General features: G+C 47.9%; 1 protein-coding gene and 1 pseudogene across 4 annotated transcripts in view; one reads left to right on the top strand and one right to left on the bottom strand.

The window, feature by feature from the left end:
* Positions 1 to 13176, top strand: part of LOC110498725 (mediator of RNA polymerase II transcription subunit 24) — a 32725-nt gene that overhangs the window by 12243 nt on the left and 7306 nt on the right. For all 4 annotated transcript variants that reach the window (XM_036955633.1, XM_036955632.1, XM_036955631.1 and 1 more), the window contains exons 15-20: positions 107 to 144; positions 265 to 347; positions 749 to 927; positions 1215 to 1314; positions 1632 to 1807; positions 3942 to 4206. In XM_036955633.1, coding sequence (XP_036811528.1) covers positions 107 to 144; positions 265 to 347; positions 749 to 927; positions 1215 to 1314; positions 1632 to 1807; positions 3942 to 4206 — 841 coding nt within the window. The remainder of the gene's footprint in view (positions 1 to 106; positions 145 to 264; positions 348 to 748; positions 928 to 1214; positions 1315 to 1631; positions 1808 to 3941; positions 4207 to 13176) is intronic.
* Positions 12126 to 12864, bottom strand: LOC118942058 (annotated as a pseudogene).

Genomic DNA, 13176 nt, shown 5'->3' with positions numbered 1-13176 from the left:
TCTTTTTATTTTATTTTTAAAGGGCAAAATGGGAAAATATACATGAAGTAAGAGGGGGACAGTGTTTAAGGAGATTATTTATTGATGCTCGGTCTTTGCTTCTCAGGCTGAATGAGTTTCCGAAGCACATCAGTGGAGAAGGATGTGAGTACATGAGTCTTGCTGAGCATGGGACTTTCTGAATAACATTTAACATTACGAGTGTGGGAGTTTTTAAAACGGATTTGATTTTGACATGGAGTCTCTTTTTCTACCTTGTTGTAGCCAAGTCGGCCTCAGTGCGAGCCCTGCTGTTCGACATCTCCTTCCTCATGCTGTGTCACGTGGTGCAGACCTACGGATCAGAGGTTGGTCTCACACCTAGTACTCACGCCATCTATGTAAGTGATCTAGGTCCATATTCAGAAAGTGTCTCAGAGCAGGAGAGCTGAACTAGGGTCAGCCCCCCCCCCCCCCCCGTTCACTTCTCCTGTAGATGTTGCATTATTGTCCAGCTTTTTCAGCACAGCTCCACTAGGTGGCCAAAACACGCAATCGCTTTCTCCTTGTGCTATCTGAATGGCACAGCTGTGATGTCCTTGCCACATTTCTATGATGGGTAATATGACTCATGTTACATAAGTTTCATGGTCGGAACCTGTCCCTGGTAGATTTATATTATATCATAGTTAAATAAAACAACCAAATTATTAAACAATATCCCCGCTCCATATTATTATACCATATGACTCTGTTGTGACCCCTCCAGGTGATCCTGTCGGATCCCAGCCCCTCGGGGGAGACCCCGTTCTTTGAGACGTGGCTGCAGACCTGCATGCCAGAAGAGGGCAAGACCCTGAACCCAGACCACCCCTGCTTCAGGCCCGAGTCTGGCAAGGTGGAGAGCCTGGTGGCCCTCCTCAACAACTCCTCTGAGATGAAGCTAGTGTGAGTGATGGGGTTCTATCTTTTCACTCTAGGGTCAGAATCAGACTGGAATTCAGTGTTTCTCTACTGCTGGGTTAAAAAAGAACAGAGGAAGAAGTCCAGGCTATGGTTGAAATGTTGTCCGCCAAGTTCAAATTTATCTTTTTGAGGAGCATAATTTAAACCAGTGGGGGGGGGGACATTATTTAAACTGGAGCCCATGTGCACCATCTCTTATCCTTCCTTAAATCTATTTATTGGCATTGTTTTCTTGAAGCTGTACCGATTTATCTACCACTGTGTGTCAGTCAGATGAAGTGGCACGAGATTTGCCTCAGCACACCGGCAGCCATCTTGGAGGTGTTGAATGCCTGGGAGAATGGCGTGCTCTCTGTGGAGGCTGTACAGGTGAGTCCCGTCTTATGTGTCGTCTATTTTGTCCTATTTTGAGCTCAATACTACGTAGACAGTGAACCGTTGAATCACAGAAGTGAACTTGCTCTTGACATAGTGGAAATAGTAGCGTGTAGGTCTAAATTACTCTGTTGACATAATGGTTAGAGCTTGCATGTATTTAATTTTTGGTCTCTTCCTCATTTAAACCATTCATAAAGTGAATTAATTTGTCGTACAAGTGGCCCGGAAGCATGCACAGAGTTCACACACACTCACTCGTCGTCTTCCCCTCTTGCTCTCTCTCGCCCCCCCCCCCCTCCCGAGTGTAGAAGATAACAGACAACATCAAGGGCAAGGTATGCAGCATGGCTATCTGTGCTGTGGCCTGGCTGGTAGCCCATGTGAGGATGCTGGGCCTGGATGAGAGGGAGAAGCCCCAGACCATGATCCGCCAGCTCATGACCCCGCTGTATGGGGAGAATACTCTGCAGTTCTACAATGAACGGTACACACACTAGACTTGGGTGTCAAATACAGTGCCTTCGGAAAGTATTCAGACCCATTGACTTTTTCCACATTTTGTTACGTTACAGCCTTATTCTAAAATTAAATAAATAAAAATCATCAGCAATCTACACACTTCCCCATAATGACAAAGAAAACTTTGCACACAAAAAAGCCTATTTACGTAAGTATTCAGACTCCTTGCTATGAGAGTCGAAATTGAGCTCAGGTGCATCCTGTTTCCATTGATCATCCTTTCTACAACTTGATTGGAGTCCACCTGTGGTAAATTCAATTGATTGGACATGATTTGGAAAGGCACACACCGGTCTATATAAGGTCCTGCAGTTGACAGTGCATGTCAAGATCAAAAACCAAGCCACGAGGTCGAAGGAATTGTCCGTAGAGCTCTGAGACAGGATTTTGTCGAGGCACAGATCTGGGGAAGGGTACCAGAACATTTCTGGAGCATTGAAGGTCCCCAAGAACACAGTGGTCTCCATCACCACCAAGACTCTTCCTAGAGCTGGCCTCCCGGCCAAATTGAGCAATCAGGGTAGAAGGGCCTTGGTCAGGGATGGTCACTCTGACAGAGTTCTAGAGTTCTTCTGTGGAGTTGGGAGAACCTTCCAGAAGGACAACCATCTGCAGCACTCCAACAATCAGGCCTTTATGGTAGAGTAGCCAGACGGAAGCCAATCCTCATAAAAAGGTGCATGACAGCCCCTTGGAGTTTGTCAAAATTCACCCAAAGACTGACCATGAGAAACAAGATTCTCTGGTCTGATGAAACCAAGATTGAACTCTGGCCTGAATGACAAGCGTCACGTCTGGAGAAAACCCAGCATCATCCCTACGGTGAATCATGGTGGTGGCAGCAGCATCATGCTGTGGGTATGTTTTCAGCGGCAGGGACTGGGAGACTAGTCAGGATCGAGGGAAAGATGAACAGAGCAAAGTACAGAGAGATCCTTGATGAAAACCTGCTCGAGAGCATTCAGGACCTCAGACTGGGGTGAAGGTTCATCTTCCAACAGGACAACGACCCGAAGCACACAGCCAAGACAATGCAGGAGTGGCTTCGGGACCATGTCTTTGAGTGGCCCAGCCAGAGCCCGAACTTGAACCCGATCGAACATCTCTGGAGAGACCTGAAAACAGCTGTGCAGCAACGCTCCCCATCCAACCTGACAGAGCTTGAGAGGATCTGCAGAAGAGAATGGGAGAAACTCCCCAAATACAGGTGTGCCAAGCTTGTAGAGTCATACCCAAGAAGACTCGAGGGTGTAATCACTGCCAAAGGTGCTTCAACAAAGTACTAAGTAAAGGGTCTGAGTACTTCTTTCTTTTTAATAAATTAGCAAACATTCCTAAAAAAGTTGTTTTGCTTTATCATTAAGGACTATTGTGTGTCGATTGATGAGGGGGGAAAAACTATTTAATCCATTTTAGAATAAGGCAGTAACGTAACAATGTGGAAAAGTCAAGGGGTCTGAATACTTTCCAAAGGCACTGTACATTGATTATTTGTTATTTAAATACTACTTTTCTGTGTATTAGTATTTTCTTATGTGGCCTGAATCAACCACTTCTATTGGAAGTATTTTCAAATGTCCTATAAATAGCCTACTATTTTCAAAACCTTTGTTAAATATGTGGGAGTGTATTTGAGTATTTTCAAATACATGCCAATACTGTCCAAGTGTATTTCCAAATGTATTCCAATACTCAACTACTTGTCTTTTCAAATATAACATCACAATACTTTGAAAAGTATGTGAAAGTAATTGATATATTTGAAATAGTATTTGAACCGAGGCCTGACACGCTCACTCTACACATGCACTGCCACTGGACAATGTTTGTGAACAACCAAAGCATTAGCCTGATTATTTAGCCACTGAGCAGATGTCTAATTAACCAGACAAATTGTAGTTAACACTGACGTTTTAAAAGGGGGTCAGCCGATGATGACGGGAACTGATTGAATGATTTGTATCACCTTCCTTAGTGTTCAACCCGTTTCACATTGTAATCAGGCAACTCCCATAATTCACCACCAATGTACATTAACCAGACTGAAAATCACGGAAGCACAAGCTCATTAACCCTTCATCTCTCCCTCCCTCCCCCAGGGTGGTGATCATGAGTTCCATCCTGGAGAACATGTGTGCTGACGTCTTCCAGCAGACAGGCCTGGCCCTGCGGCCGCCCATGGAGGGCCAGGAGCCCATCCCCTACCGCAACCTGCTCTCGGCCAAGGAGCCCATCCATGAGGCCCTCCGCAAGCAATTCCGCTCGGTGCTGTGGAAGGGCTGGGTGGACAGCGGCGCGCTACACCTATTTGAGAGCCTGCTGCACACAGGAGGGGTGTTCTGGTTCACCAACAACCTGATCAAGGTTAGTGAATGTTATGAGATGGGGTGGGGGTAAAGGGGCGGTTGACCTGTACAACAGTGGAGTTACTGTACTTTGGTCTTTTGGAAACCTTGCAAGGTGACAATGGGCTACGATTTCTTTTGATGTGTTTTCACGCCTACTAGATTTATCAAAGATCGAGCACTAGTTAAACATTGTTATGCTTAATGTCTTATAGCACAATATGAATTACACATCTCTTTTTTTCTATACAAAGGTATAAAGTCATTCCCTGGTAATCAAATAGCCTATTAGCAAGCATAGCTAAACTAGTTTTGACTAATGCAGATGCACTTAATTTACATATCAAATGGAAAGAACAGGGATGCAAACTAGTCACCTTTCTGCAATTTGCCGTTTTGAATCCAAAATAGGTGACATACGTGATTCATGTAGATCCTATGAGAAGTTTGGGGGGGGGGGCTTTGGATCACTACTGGCTGTAAGTGTAGTGATGCACATTGGGAGTAATACTGGCTGTATCCAAGGTTCAGCCAATCGTTCAAATAACAGAATGCAGCACAGCACACAACTGAAGAGAGAAGAGACAGCTTGCTAGTTACAGCATCAGCACGCAACCGAGGAGAGAAGAGAAAGCTTGCTAGTTACAGCATCAGCACGCAACCGAGGAGAGAAGAGAAAGCTTGCTAGTTACAGCATCAGCACGCAACCGAGGACAGAAGAGACAGCTTGCTAGTTACAACATCAGCACACAACTGAGGAGAGAAGAGACAGCTTGCTAGTTACAGCATCAGCACACAACTGAGAGAAGAGACAGCTTGCTATTTACAGCATCAGCACGCAACTGAGGAGAGAAGAGACAGCTTGCTATTTACAGCATCAGCACGCAACTGAGGAGAGAAGAGACAGCTTGCTAGTTACAGCATCAGCACGCAACTGAGGAGAGAAGAGAAAGCTTGCTAGTTACAGCATCAGCACGCAACCGAGGAGAGAAGAGAAAGCTTGCTAGTTACAGCATCAGCACGCAACCGAGGAGAGAAGAGAAAGCTTGCTAGTTACAGCATCAGCACGCAACCGAGGAGAGAAGAGAAAGCTTGCTAGTTACAGCATCAGCACGCAACCGAGGACAGAAGAGACAGCTTGCTAGTTACAACATCAGCACACAACTGTGGAGAGAAGAGACGGCTTGCTAGTTACAGCATCAGCACACAACTGAGAGAAGAGACAGCTTGCTATTTACAGCATCAGCACGCAACTGAGGAGAGAAGAGAAAGCTTGCTAGTTACAGCATCAGCACGCAACCGAGGAGAGAAGAGAAAGGTTGCTAGTTACAGCATCAGCACGCAACCGAGGAGAGAAGAGAAAGCTTGCTAGTTACAGCATCAGCACGCAACCGAGGACAGAAGAGACAGCTTGCTAGTTACAACATCAGCACACAACTGAGGAGAGAAGAGAGCTTGCTAGTTACAGCATCAGCACACAACTGAGAGAAGAGACAGCTTGCTAGTTACAGCATCAGCACGCAACCGAGGAGAGAAGACAGCTTGCTAGTTACAGCATCAGCACGCAACCGAGGAGAGAAGAGACAGCTTGCTAGTTACAGCATCAGCACGCAACCGAGGAGAGAAGAGACAGCTTGCTAGTTACAGCATCAGCACGCAACCGAGGAGAGAAGAGACAGCTTGCTAGTTACAGCATCAGCACGCAATCGAGGAGAGAAGAGCCAGCTTGCTAGTTACAGCATCAGCACGCAACCGAGGAGAGAAGACAGCTTGCTAGTTACAGCATCAGCACGCAACCGAGGAGAGAAGAGACAGCTTGCTAGTTACAGCATCAGCACGCAACCGAGGACAGAAGAGACAGCTTGCTAGTTACAGCATCAGCACGCAACCGAGGAGAGAAGAGACAGCTTGCTAGTTACAGCATCAGCACGCAATCGAGGAGAGAAGAGCCAGCTTGCTAGTTACAGCATCAGCACGCAACCGAGGAGAGAAGAGACAGCTTGCTAGTTACAGCATCAGCACGCAATCGAGGAGAGAAGAGCCAGCTTGCTAGTTACAGCATCAGCACGCAACCGAGGACAGAAGAGACAGCTTGCTAGTTACAGCATCAGCACGCAACCGAGGACAGAAGAGACAGCTTGCTAGTTACAGCATCAGCACGCAACTGAGAGACAGCTTGCTAGTTACAGCATCAGCACGCAACTGAGAGAGACAGCTTGCTAGTTACACTATCATTACGCAACTGAGAGAGACCGCTTGCTAGTTACAGCATCAGCACACAAATGAGGAGAGAAGAGACAGCTTGCTAGTTACAGCATCAGCACGCAACTGAGAGACAGCTTGCTAGTTACAGCATCAGCACGCAACTGAGAGACAGCTTGCTAGTTACAGCATCAGCACGCAACTGAGACAGCTTGCTAGTTACATCATCAGCACGCAACAGAGAGACAGCTTGCTAGTTACAGCATCAGCACACAAATGAGGAGAGAAGAGACAGCTTGCTAGTTACAGCATCAGCACGCAACTGAGAGAAGAGACAGCTTGCTAGTTACAGCATCAGCACGCAATCGAGGAGAGAAGAGACAGCTTGCTAGTTACAGCATCAGCACGCAACCGAAGACAGAAGAGACAGCTTGCTAGTTACAGCATCAGCACGCAACCGAGGACAGAAGAGACAGCTTGCTAGTTACAGCACCAGCACGCAACTGAGACAGCTTGCTAGTTACAGCATCAGCACGCAACTGAGAGACAGCTTGCTAGTTACAGCATCAGCACGCAACCGAGGAGAGAAGAGAAAGCTTGCTAGTTACAGCATCAGCACGCAACCGAGGAGAGAAGAGAAAGCTTGCTAGTTACAGCATCAGCACGCAACCGAGGACAGAAGAGACAGCTTGCTAGTTACAACATCAGCACACAACTGAGGAGAGAAGAGACAGCTTGCTAGTTACAGCATCAGCACACAACTGAGAGAAGAGACAGCTTGCTATTTACAGCATCAGCACGCAACTGAGGAGAGAAGAGACAGCTTGCTATTTACAGCATCAGCACACAACTGAGAGAAGAGACAGCTTGCTATTTACAGCATCAGCACGCAACTGAGGAGAGAAGAGAAAGCTTGCTAGTTACAGCATCAGCACGCAACCGAGGAGAGAAGAGAAAGCTTGCTAGTTACAGCATCAGCACGCAACCGAGGAGAGAAGAGAAAGCTTGCTAGTTACAGCATCAGCACGCAACCGAGGACAGAAGAGACAGCTTGCTAGTTACAACATCAGCACACAACTGAGAGAAGAGAGCTTGCTAGTTACAGCATCAGCACACAACTGAGAGAAGAGACAGCTTGCTAGTTACAGCATCAGCACGCAACCGAGGAGAGAAGACAGCTTGCTAGTTACAGCATCAGCACGCAACCGAGGAGAGAAGAGACAGCTTGCTAGTTACAGCATCAGCACGCAACCGAGGAGAGAAGAGACAGCTTGCTAGTTACAGCATCAGCACGCAATCGAGGAGAGAAGAGCCAGCTTGCTAGTTACAGCATCAGCACGCAACCGAGGAGAGAAGACAGCTTGCTAGTTACAGCATCAGCACGCAACCGAGGAGAGAAGAGACAGCTTGCTAGTTACAGCATCAGCACGCAACCGAGGAGAGAAGAGACAGCTTGCTAGTTACAGCATCAGCACGCAACCGAGGAGAGAAGAGACAGCTTGCTAGTTACAGCATCAGCACGCAATCGAGGAGAGAAGAGCCAGCTTGCTAGTTACAGCATCAGCACGCAACCGAGGACAGAAGAGACAGCTTGCTAGTTACAGCATCAGCACGCAACCGAGGACAGAAGAGACAGCTTGCTAGTTACAGCATCAGCACACAAATGAGGAGAGAAGAGACAGCTTGCTAGTTACAGCATCAGCACGCAACTGAGAGACAGCTTGCTAGTTACAGCATCAGCGCGCAACTGAGAGAGACAGCTTGCTAGTTACACTATCATTACGCAACTGAGAGAGACCGCTTGCTAGTTACAGCATCAGCACACAAATGAGGAGAGAAGAGACAGCTTGCTAGTTACAGCATCAGCACACAACTGAAGAGAGAAGACAGCTTGCTAGTTACAGCATCAGCACTCAACCGAGGAGAGAAGAGACAGCTTGCTAGTTACAGCATCAGCACGCAACTGAGGAGAGAAGAGACAGCTTGCTAGTTACAGCATCAGCACGCAACTGAGAGAAGAGACAGCTTGCTAGTTACAGCATCAGCACGCAATCGAGGAGAGAAGAGACAGCTTGCTAGTTACAGCATCAGCACGCAACCGAAGACAGAAGAGACAGCTTGCTAGTTACAGCATCAGCACGCAACCGAGGACAGAAGAGACAGCTTGCTAGTTACAGCATCAGCACGCAACTGAGACAGCTTGCTAGTTACAGCATCAGCACGCAACTGAGACAGCTTGCTAGTTACAGCATCAGCACGCAACTGAGAGACAGCTTGCTAGTTACAGCATCAGCACGCAACTGAGAGAGACAGCTTGCTAGTTACAGCATCAGTACGCAACCGAGGAGAGAAGACCGCTTGCTAGTTACAGCATCAGCACGCAATCGAGGAGAGAAGACAGCTTGCTAGTTACAGCATCAGCACGCAACCGAGGAGAGAAGACAGCTTGCTAGTTACAGCATCAGCACGCAACCGAGGACAGAAGAGACAGCTTGCTAGTTACAACATCAGCACACAACTGAGGAGAGAAGAGACGGCTTGCTAGTTACAGCATCAGCACGCAACTGAGGACAGAAGAGACAGCTTGCTAGTTACAGCATCCGCACGCAACTAAGGAGAGAAGAGAAAGCTTTCTAGTTACAGCATCAGCACGCAACCGAGGAGAGAAGAGAAAGCTTGCTAGTTACAGCATCAGCACGCAACCGAGGAGAGAAGAGAAAGCTTGCTAGTTACAGCATCAGCACGCAACCGAGGAGAGAAGAGAAAGCTTGCTAGTTACAGCATCAGCACGCAACCGAGGACAGAAGAGACAGCTTGCTAGTTACAACATCAGCACACAACTGAGGAGAGAAGAGACAGCTTGCTAGTTACAGCATCAGCACACAACTGAGAGAAGAGACAGCTTGCTAGTTACAGCATCAGCACGCAACCGAGGAGAGAAGACAGCTTGCTAGTTACAGCATCAGCACGCAACCGAGGAGAGAAGAGACAGCTTGCTAGTTACAGCATCAGCACGCAACCGAGGAGAGAAGAGACAGCTTGCTAGTTACAGCATCAGCACGCAATCAAGGAGAGAAGAGACAGCTTGCTAGTTACAGCATCAGCACGCAACCGAAGACAGAAGAGACAGCTTGCTAGTTACAGCATCAGCACGCAACCGAGGACAGAAGAGACAGCTTGCTAGTTACAGCATCAGCACGCAACTGAGACAGCTTGCTAGTTACAGCATCAGCACGCAACCGAGGACAGAAGAGACAGCTTGCTAGTTACAGCATCAGCACACAAATGAGGAGAGAAGAGACAGCTTGCTAGTTACAGCATCAGCACGCAACTGAGAGACAGCTTGCTAGTTACAGCATCAGCGCGCAACTGAGAGAGACAGCTTGCTAGTTACACTATCATTACGCAACTGAGAGAGACCGCTTGCTAGTTACAGCATCAGCACACAAATGAGGAGAGAAGAGACAGCTTGCTAGTTACAGCATCAGCACACAACTGAAGAGAGAAGACAGCTTGCTAGTTACAGCATCAGCACTCAACCGAGGAGAGAAGAGACAGCTTGCTAGTTACAGCATCAGCACGCAACTGAGGAGAGAAGAGACAGCTTGCTAGTTACAGCATCAGCACGCAACTGAGAGAAGAGACAGCTTGCTAGTTACAGCATCAGCACGCAATCGAGGAGAGAAGAGACAGCTTGCTAGTTACAGCATCAGCACGCAACCGAAGACAGAAGAGACAGCTTGCTAGTTACAGCATCAGCACGCAACCGAGGACAGAAGAGACAGCTTGCTAGTTACAGCATCAGCACGCAACTGAGACAGCTTGCTAGTTACAGCATCAGCACGCAACTGAGACAGCTTGCTAGTTACAGCATCAGCACGCAACTGAGAGACAGCTTGCTAGTTACAGCATCAGCACGCAACTGAGAGAGACAGCTTGCTAGTTACAGCATCAGTACGCAACCGAGGAGAGAAGACCGCTTGCTAGTTACAGCATCAGCACGCAATCGAGGAGAGAAGACAGCTTGCTAGTTACAGCATCAGCACGCAACCGAGGAGAGAAGACAGCTTGCTAGTTACAGCATCAGCACGCAACCGAGGACAGAAGAGACAGCTTGCTAGTTACAACATCAGCACACAACTGAGGAGAGAAGAGACGGCTTGCTAGTTACAGCATCAGCACGCAACTGAGGACAGAAGAGACAGCTTGCTAGTTACAGCATCCGCACGCAACTAAGGAGAGAAGAGAAAGCTTTCTAGTTACAGCATCAGCACGCAACCGAGGAGAGAAGAGAAAGCTTGCTAGTTACAGCATCAGCACGCAACCGAGGAGAGAAGAGAAAGCTTGCTAGTTACAGCATCAGCACGCAACCGAGGAGAGAAGAGAAAGCTTGCTAGTTACAGCATCAGCACGCAACCGAGGACAGAAGAGACAGCTTGCTAGTTACAACATCAGCACACAACTGAGGAGAGAAGAGACAGCTTGCTAGTTACAGCATCAGCACACAACTGAGAGAAGAGACAGCTTGCTAGTTACAGCATCAGCACGCAACCGAGGAGAGAAGACAGCTTGCTAGTTACAGCATCAGCACGCAACCGAGGAGAGAAGAGACAGCTTGCTAGTTACAGCATCAGCACGCAACCGAGGAGAGAAGAGACAGCTTGCTAGTTACAGCATCAGCACGCAATCAAGGAGAGAAGAGACAGCTTGCTAGTTACAGCATCAGCACGCAACCGAAGACAGAAGAGACAGCTTGCTAGTTACAGCATCAGCACGCAACCGAGGACAGAAGAGACAGCTTGCTAGTTACAGCATCAGCACGCAACTGAGACAGCTTGCTAGTTACAGCATCAGCACGCAACTGAGAGACAGCTTGCTAGTTACAGCATCAGCACGCAACTGAGAGAGACAGCTTGCTAGTTACAGCATCAGCACGCAACTGAGAGAGACAGCTTGCTAGTTACAGCATCAGCACACAAATGAGGAGAGAAGAGACAGCTTGCTAGTTACAGCATCAGCACGCAACTGAGAGACAGCTTGCTAGTTACAGCATCAGCACGCAACTGAAGAGAGAAGACGGCTTGCTAGTTACAGCATCAGCACTCAACCGAGGAGAGAAGAGACAGCTTGCTAGTTACAGCATCAGCACGCAACTGAGAGAGACAGCTTGCTAGTTACAGCATCAGCACGCAACTGAGAGAGACAGCTTGCTAGTTACAGCATCAGCACACAAATGAGGAGAGAAGAGACAGCTTGCTAGTTACAGCATCAGCACACAACTGAAGAGAGAAGACAGCTTGCTAGTTACAGCATCAGCACACAACCGAGGGAAGCGACAGCTTGCTCGTTGCATGCATCAGCATGCAACTGAAGAGACAGCTTGCTCGTTACCGCACACGCTCTGGAAAGACAGTGGAGAGTGGCAATCTGCCTTTTCAGTTACAGTTGCGCGTCCCCTGAATGATAATTAAGAGGTAACGTTAGGTGAGAAGCCTGACCACGGAGACGGGAGTGACAAGGTGATGAAGTGTACTTCATGAGCTATAACTGAAAACTGGCATTTGTAAAGTTTGAGGGGAGGAAGAAAGTGTGGTGGAACAAGTATTGTTAGCATTGTTAAGTATCTTGCAGGATCGAATTCTCCATTAGCTAGCCAGATAAATGTTGAGCAACATTTGCCAACTTAACTGATTTTAAATAATTTAGTTCATGGTGTGAAAATTAGCTTGCTAATAGTCAGACAGCTAACGTTACAACATCAGATGAGCTAACGTTGAGTAAGCGGCTCATTTTCTTTCTGGCTCTTTGGAAGAAATAATGCAGGTCCGTGCTCATCTCGAGCATGTTGGCACTCATTAGGTTGATGATGGACAGGCAGCGCTCCCAGAAGATATCCCTGGACCTCTCCACCAGGAAGGGTCTGAGTGGGGAGGTCTTGTTGCCCAAGTAAGGTCAGGTCAGGTAGAGGCAGGTGATCACCATGGCCTCCAACTGGTGCTCGTGGCTGCCTCGGAGGAGACCACCTTGCGGCAAAGCATGTAGACAAGCACCACGTTGGCTGGGGTGAGGATGCTCTGATTCCCCCAATTGTGATGGAGCAGGAAGCGGTCCATGCTCTGCAGCCACAGCCCTATGTCGTTAGGAACAAGAAGCGCAGCAGCTCGCCGGTGAAGGCCTGGACCTCTTGGGCGTGTCGGGGGCGTTCTTGTCCGGCTAGGAGGCGTTGTCAGAGCTCCGGTCCCAGGTCTGGGGTGCTCTGGTCCTGGTTGTGTGTGTACAGATTGGTGCGGGACTTGGACTTCCCCAGGTTCTCATTGTTGAGGTGGGTCACATTGTTCTGGTTGTTCCCATTAGGCTGCGCTGCCTTGGAGCCCTTCTTTCGCTTTATGTTGATGAGCGAGCGATGCTTCAGGTTCTTCTCTTTGGCGTTCCTGCTGTTCTGAACTGTTGTCGTTGCCCAACATTGCGGCAACATTAAGGCTGTTATTGCTGTGTACATCTACCGCTGTCCAGGGTTCTGAAATCGAGCGTCCCGTCGTAATAAATGAGCATGGGATAGCGTTGCTGTGAAAGATGAAGCCGATGTTCGCCATGATAAAAAAACCTTTTAACGTCATGTCGCACTGTCTGAAAATAATACTTTTTGTACGCCATATGTTCTTGCCTCATTTTGCTATGTTCCTGTTTTGGTTAACTAAATTACTTTTGGGTGGCTGCCAGTGCTAGCAAGCCTATAGCGTTGCATTTCAGTCGACAGCGTATGAATAAAATGTTGGCCACAGTTTCT

Source organism: Oncorhynchus mykiss, chromosome 20 (assembly GCF_013265735.2).
Source record: "Oncorhynchus mykiss isolate Arlee chromosome 20, USDA_OmykA_1.1, whole genome shotgun sequence".
Lineage (NCBI taxonomy): Eukaryota > Metazoa > Chordata > Actinopteri > Salmoniformes > Salmonidae > Oncorhynchus > Oncorhynchus mykiss.
Note: the sequence above shows the minus strand (reverse complement) of the source record. Positions and strands in the feature narration are given on the sequence as shown.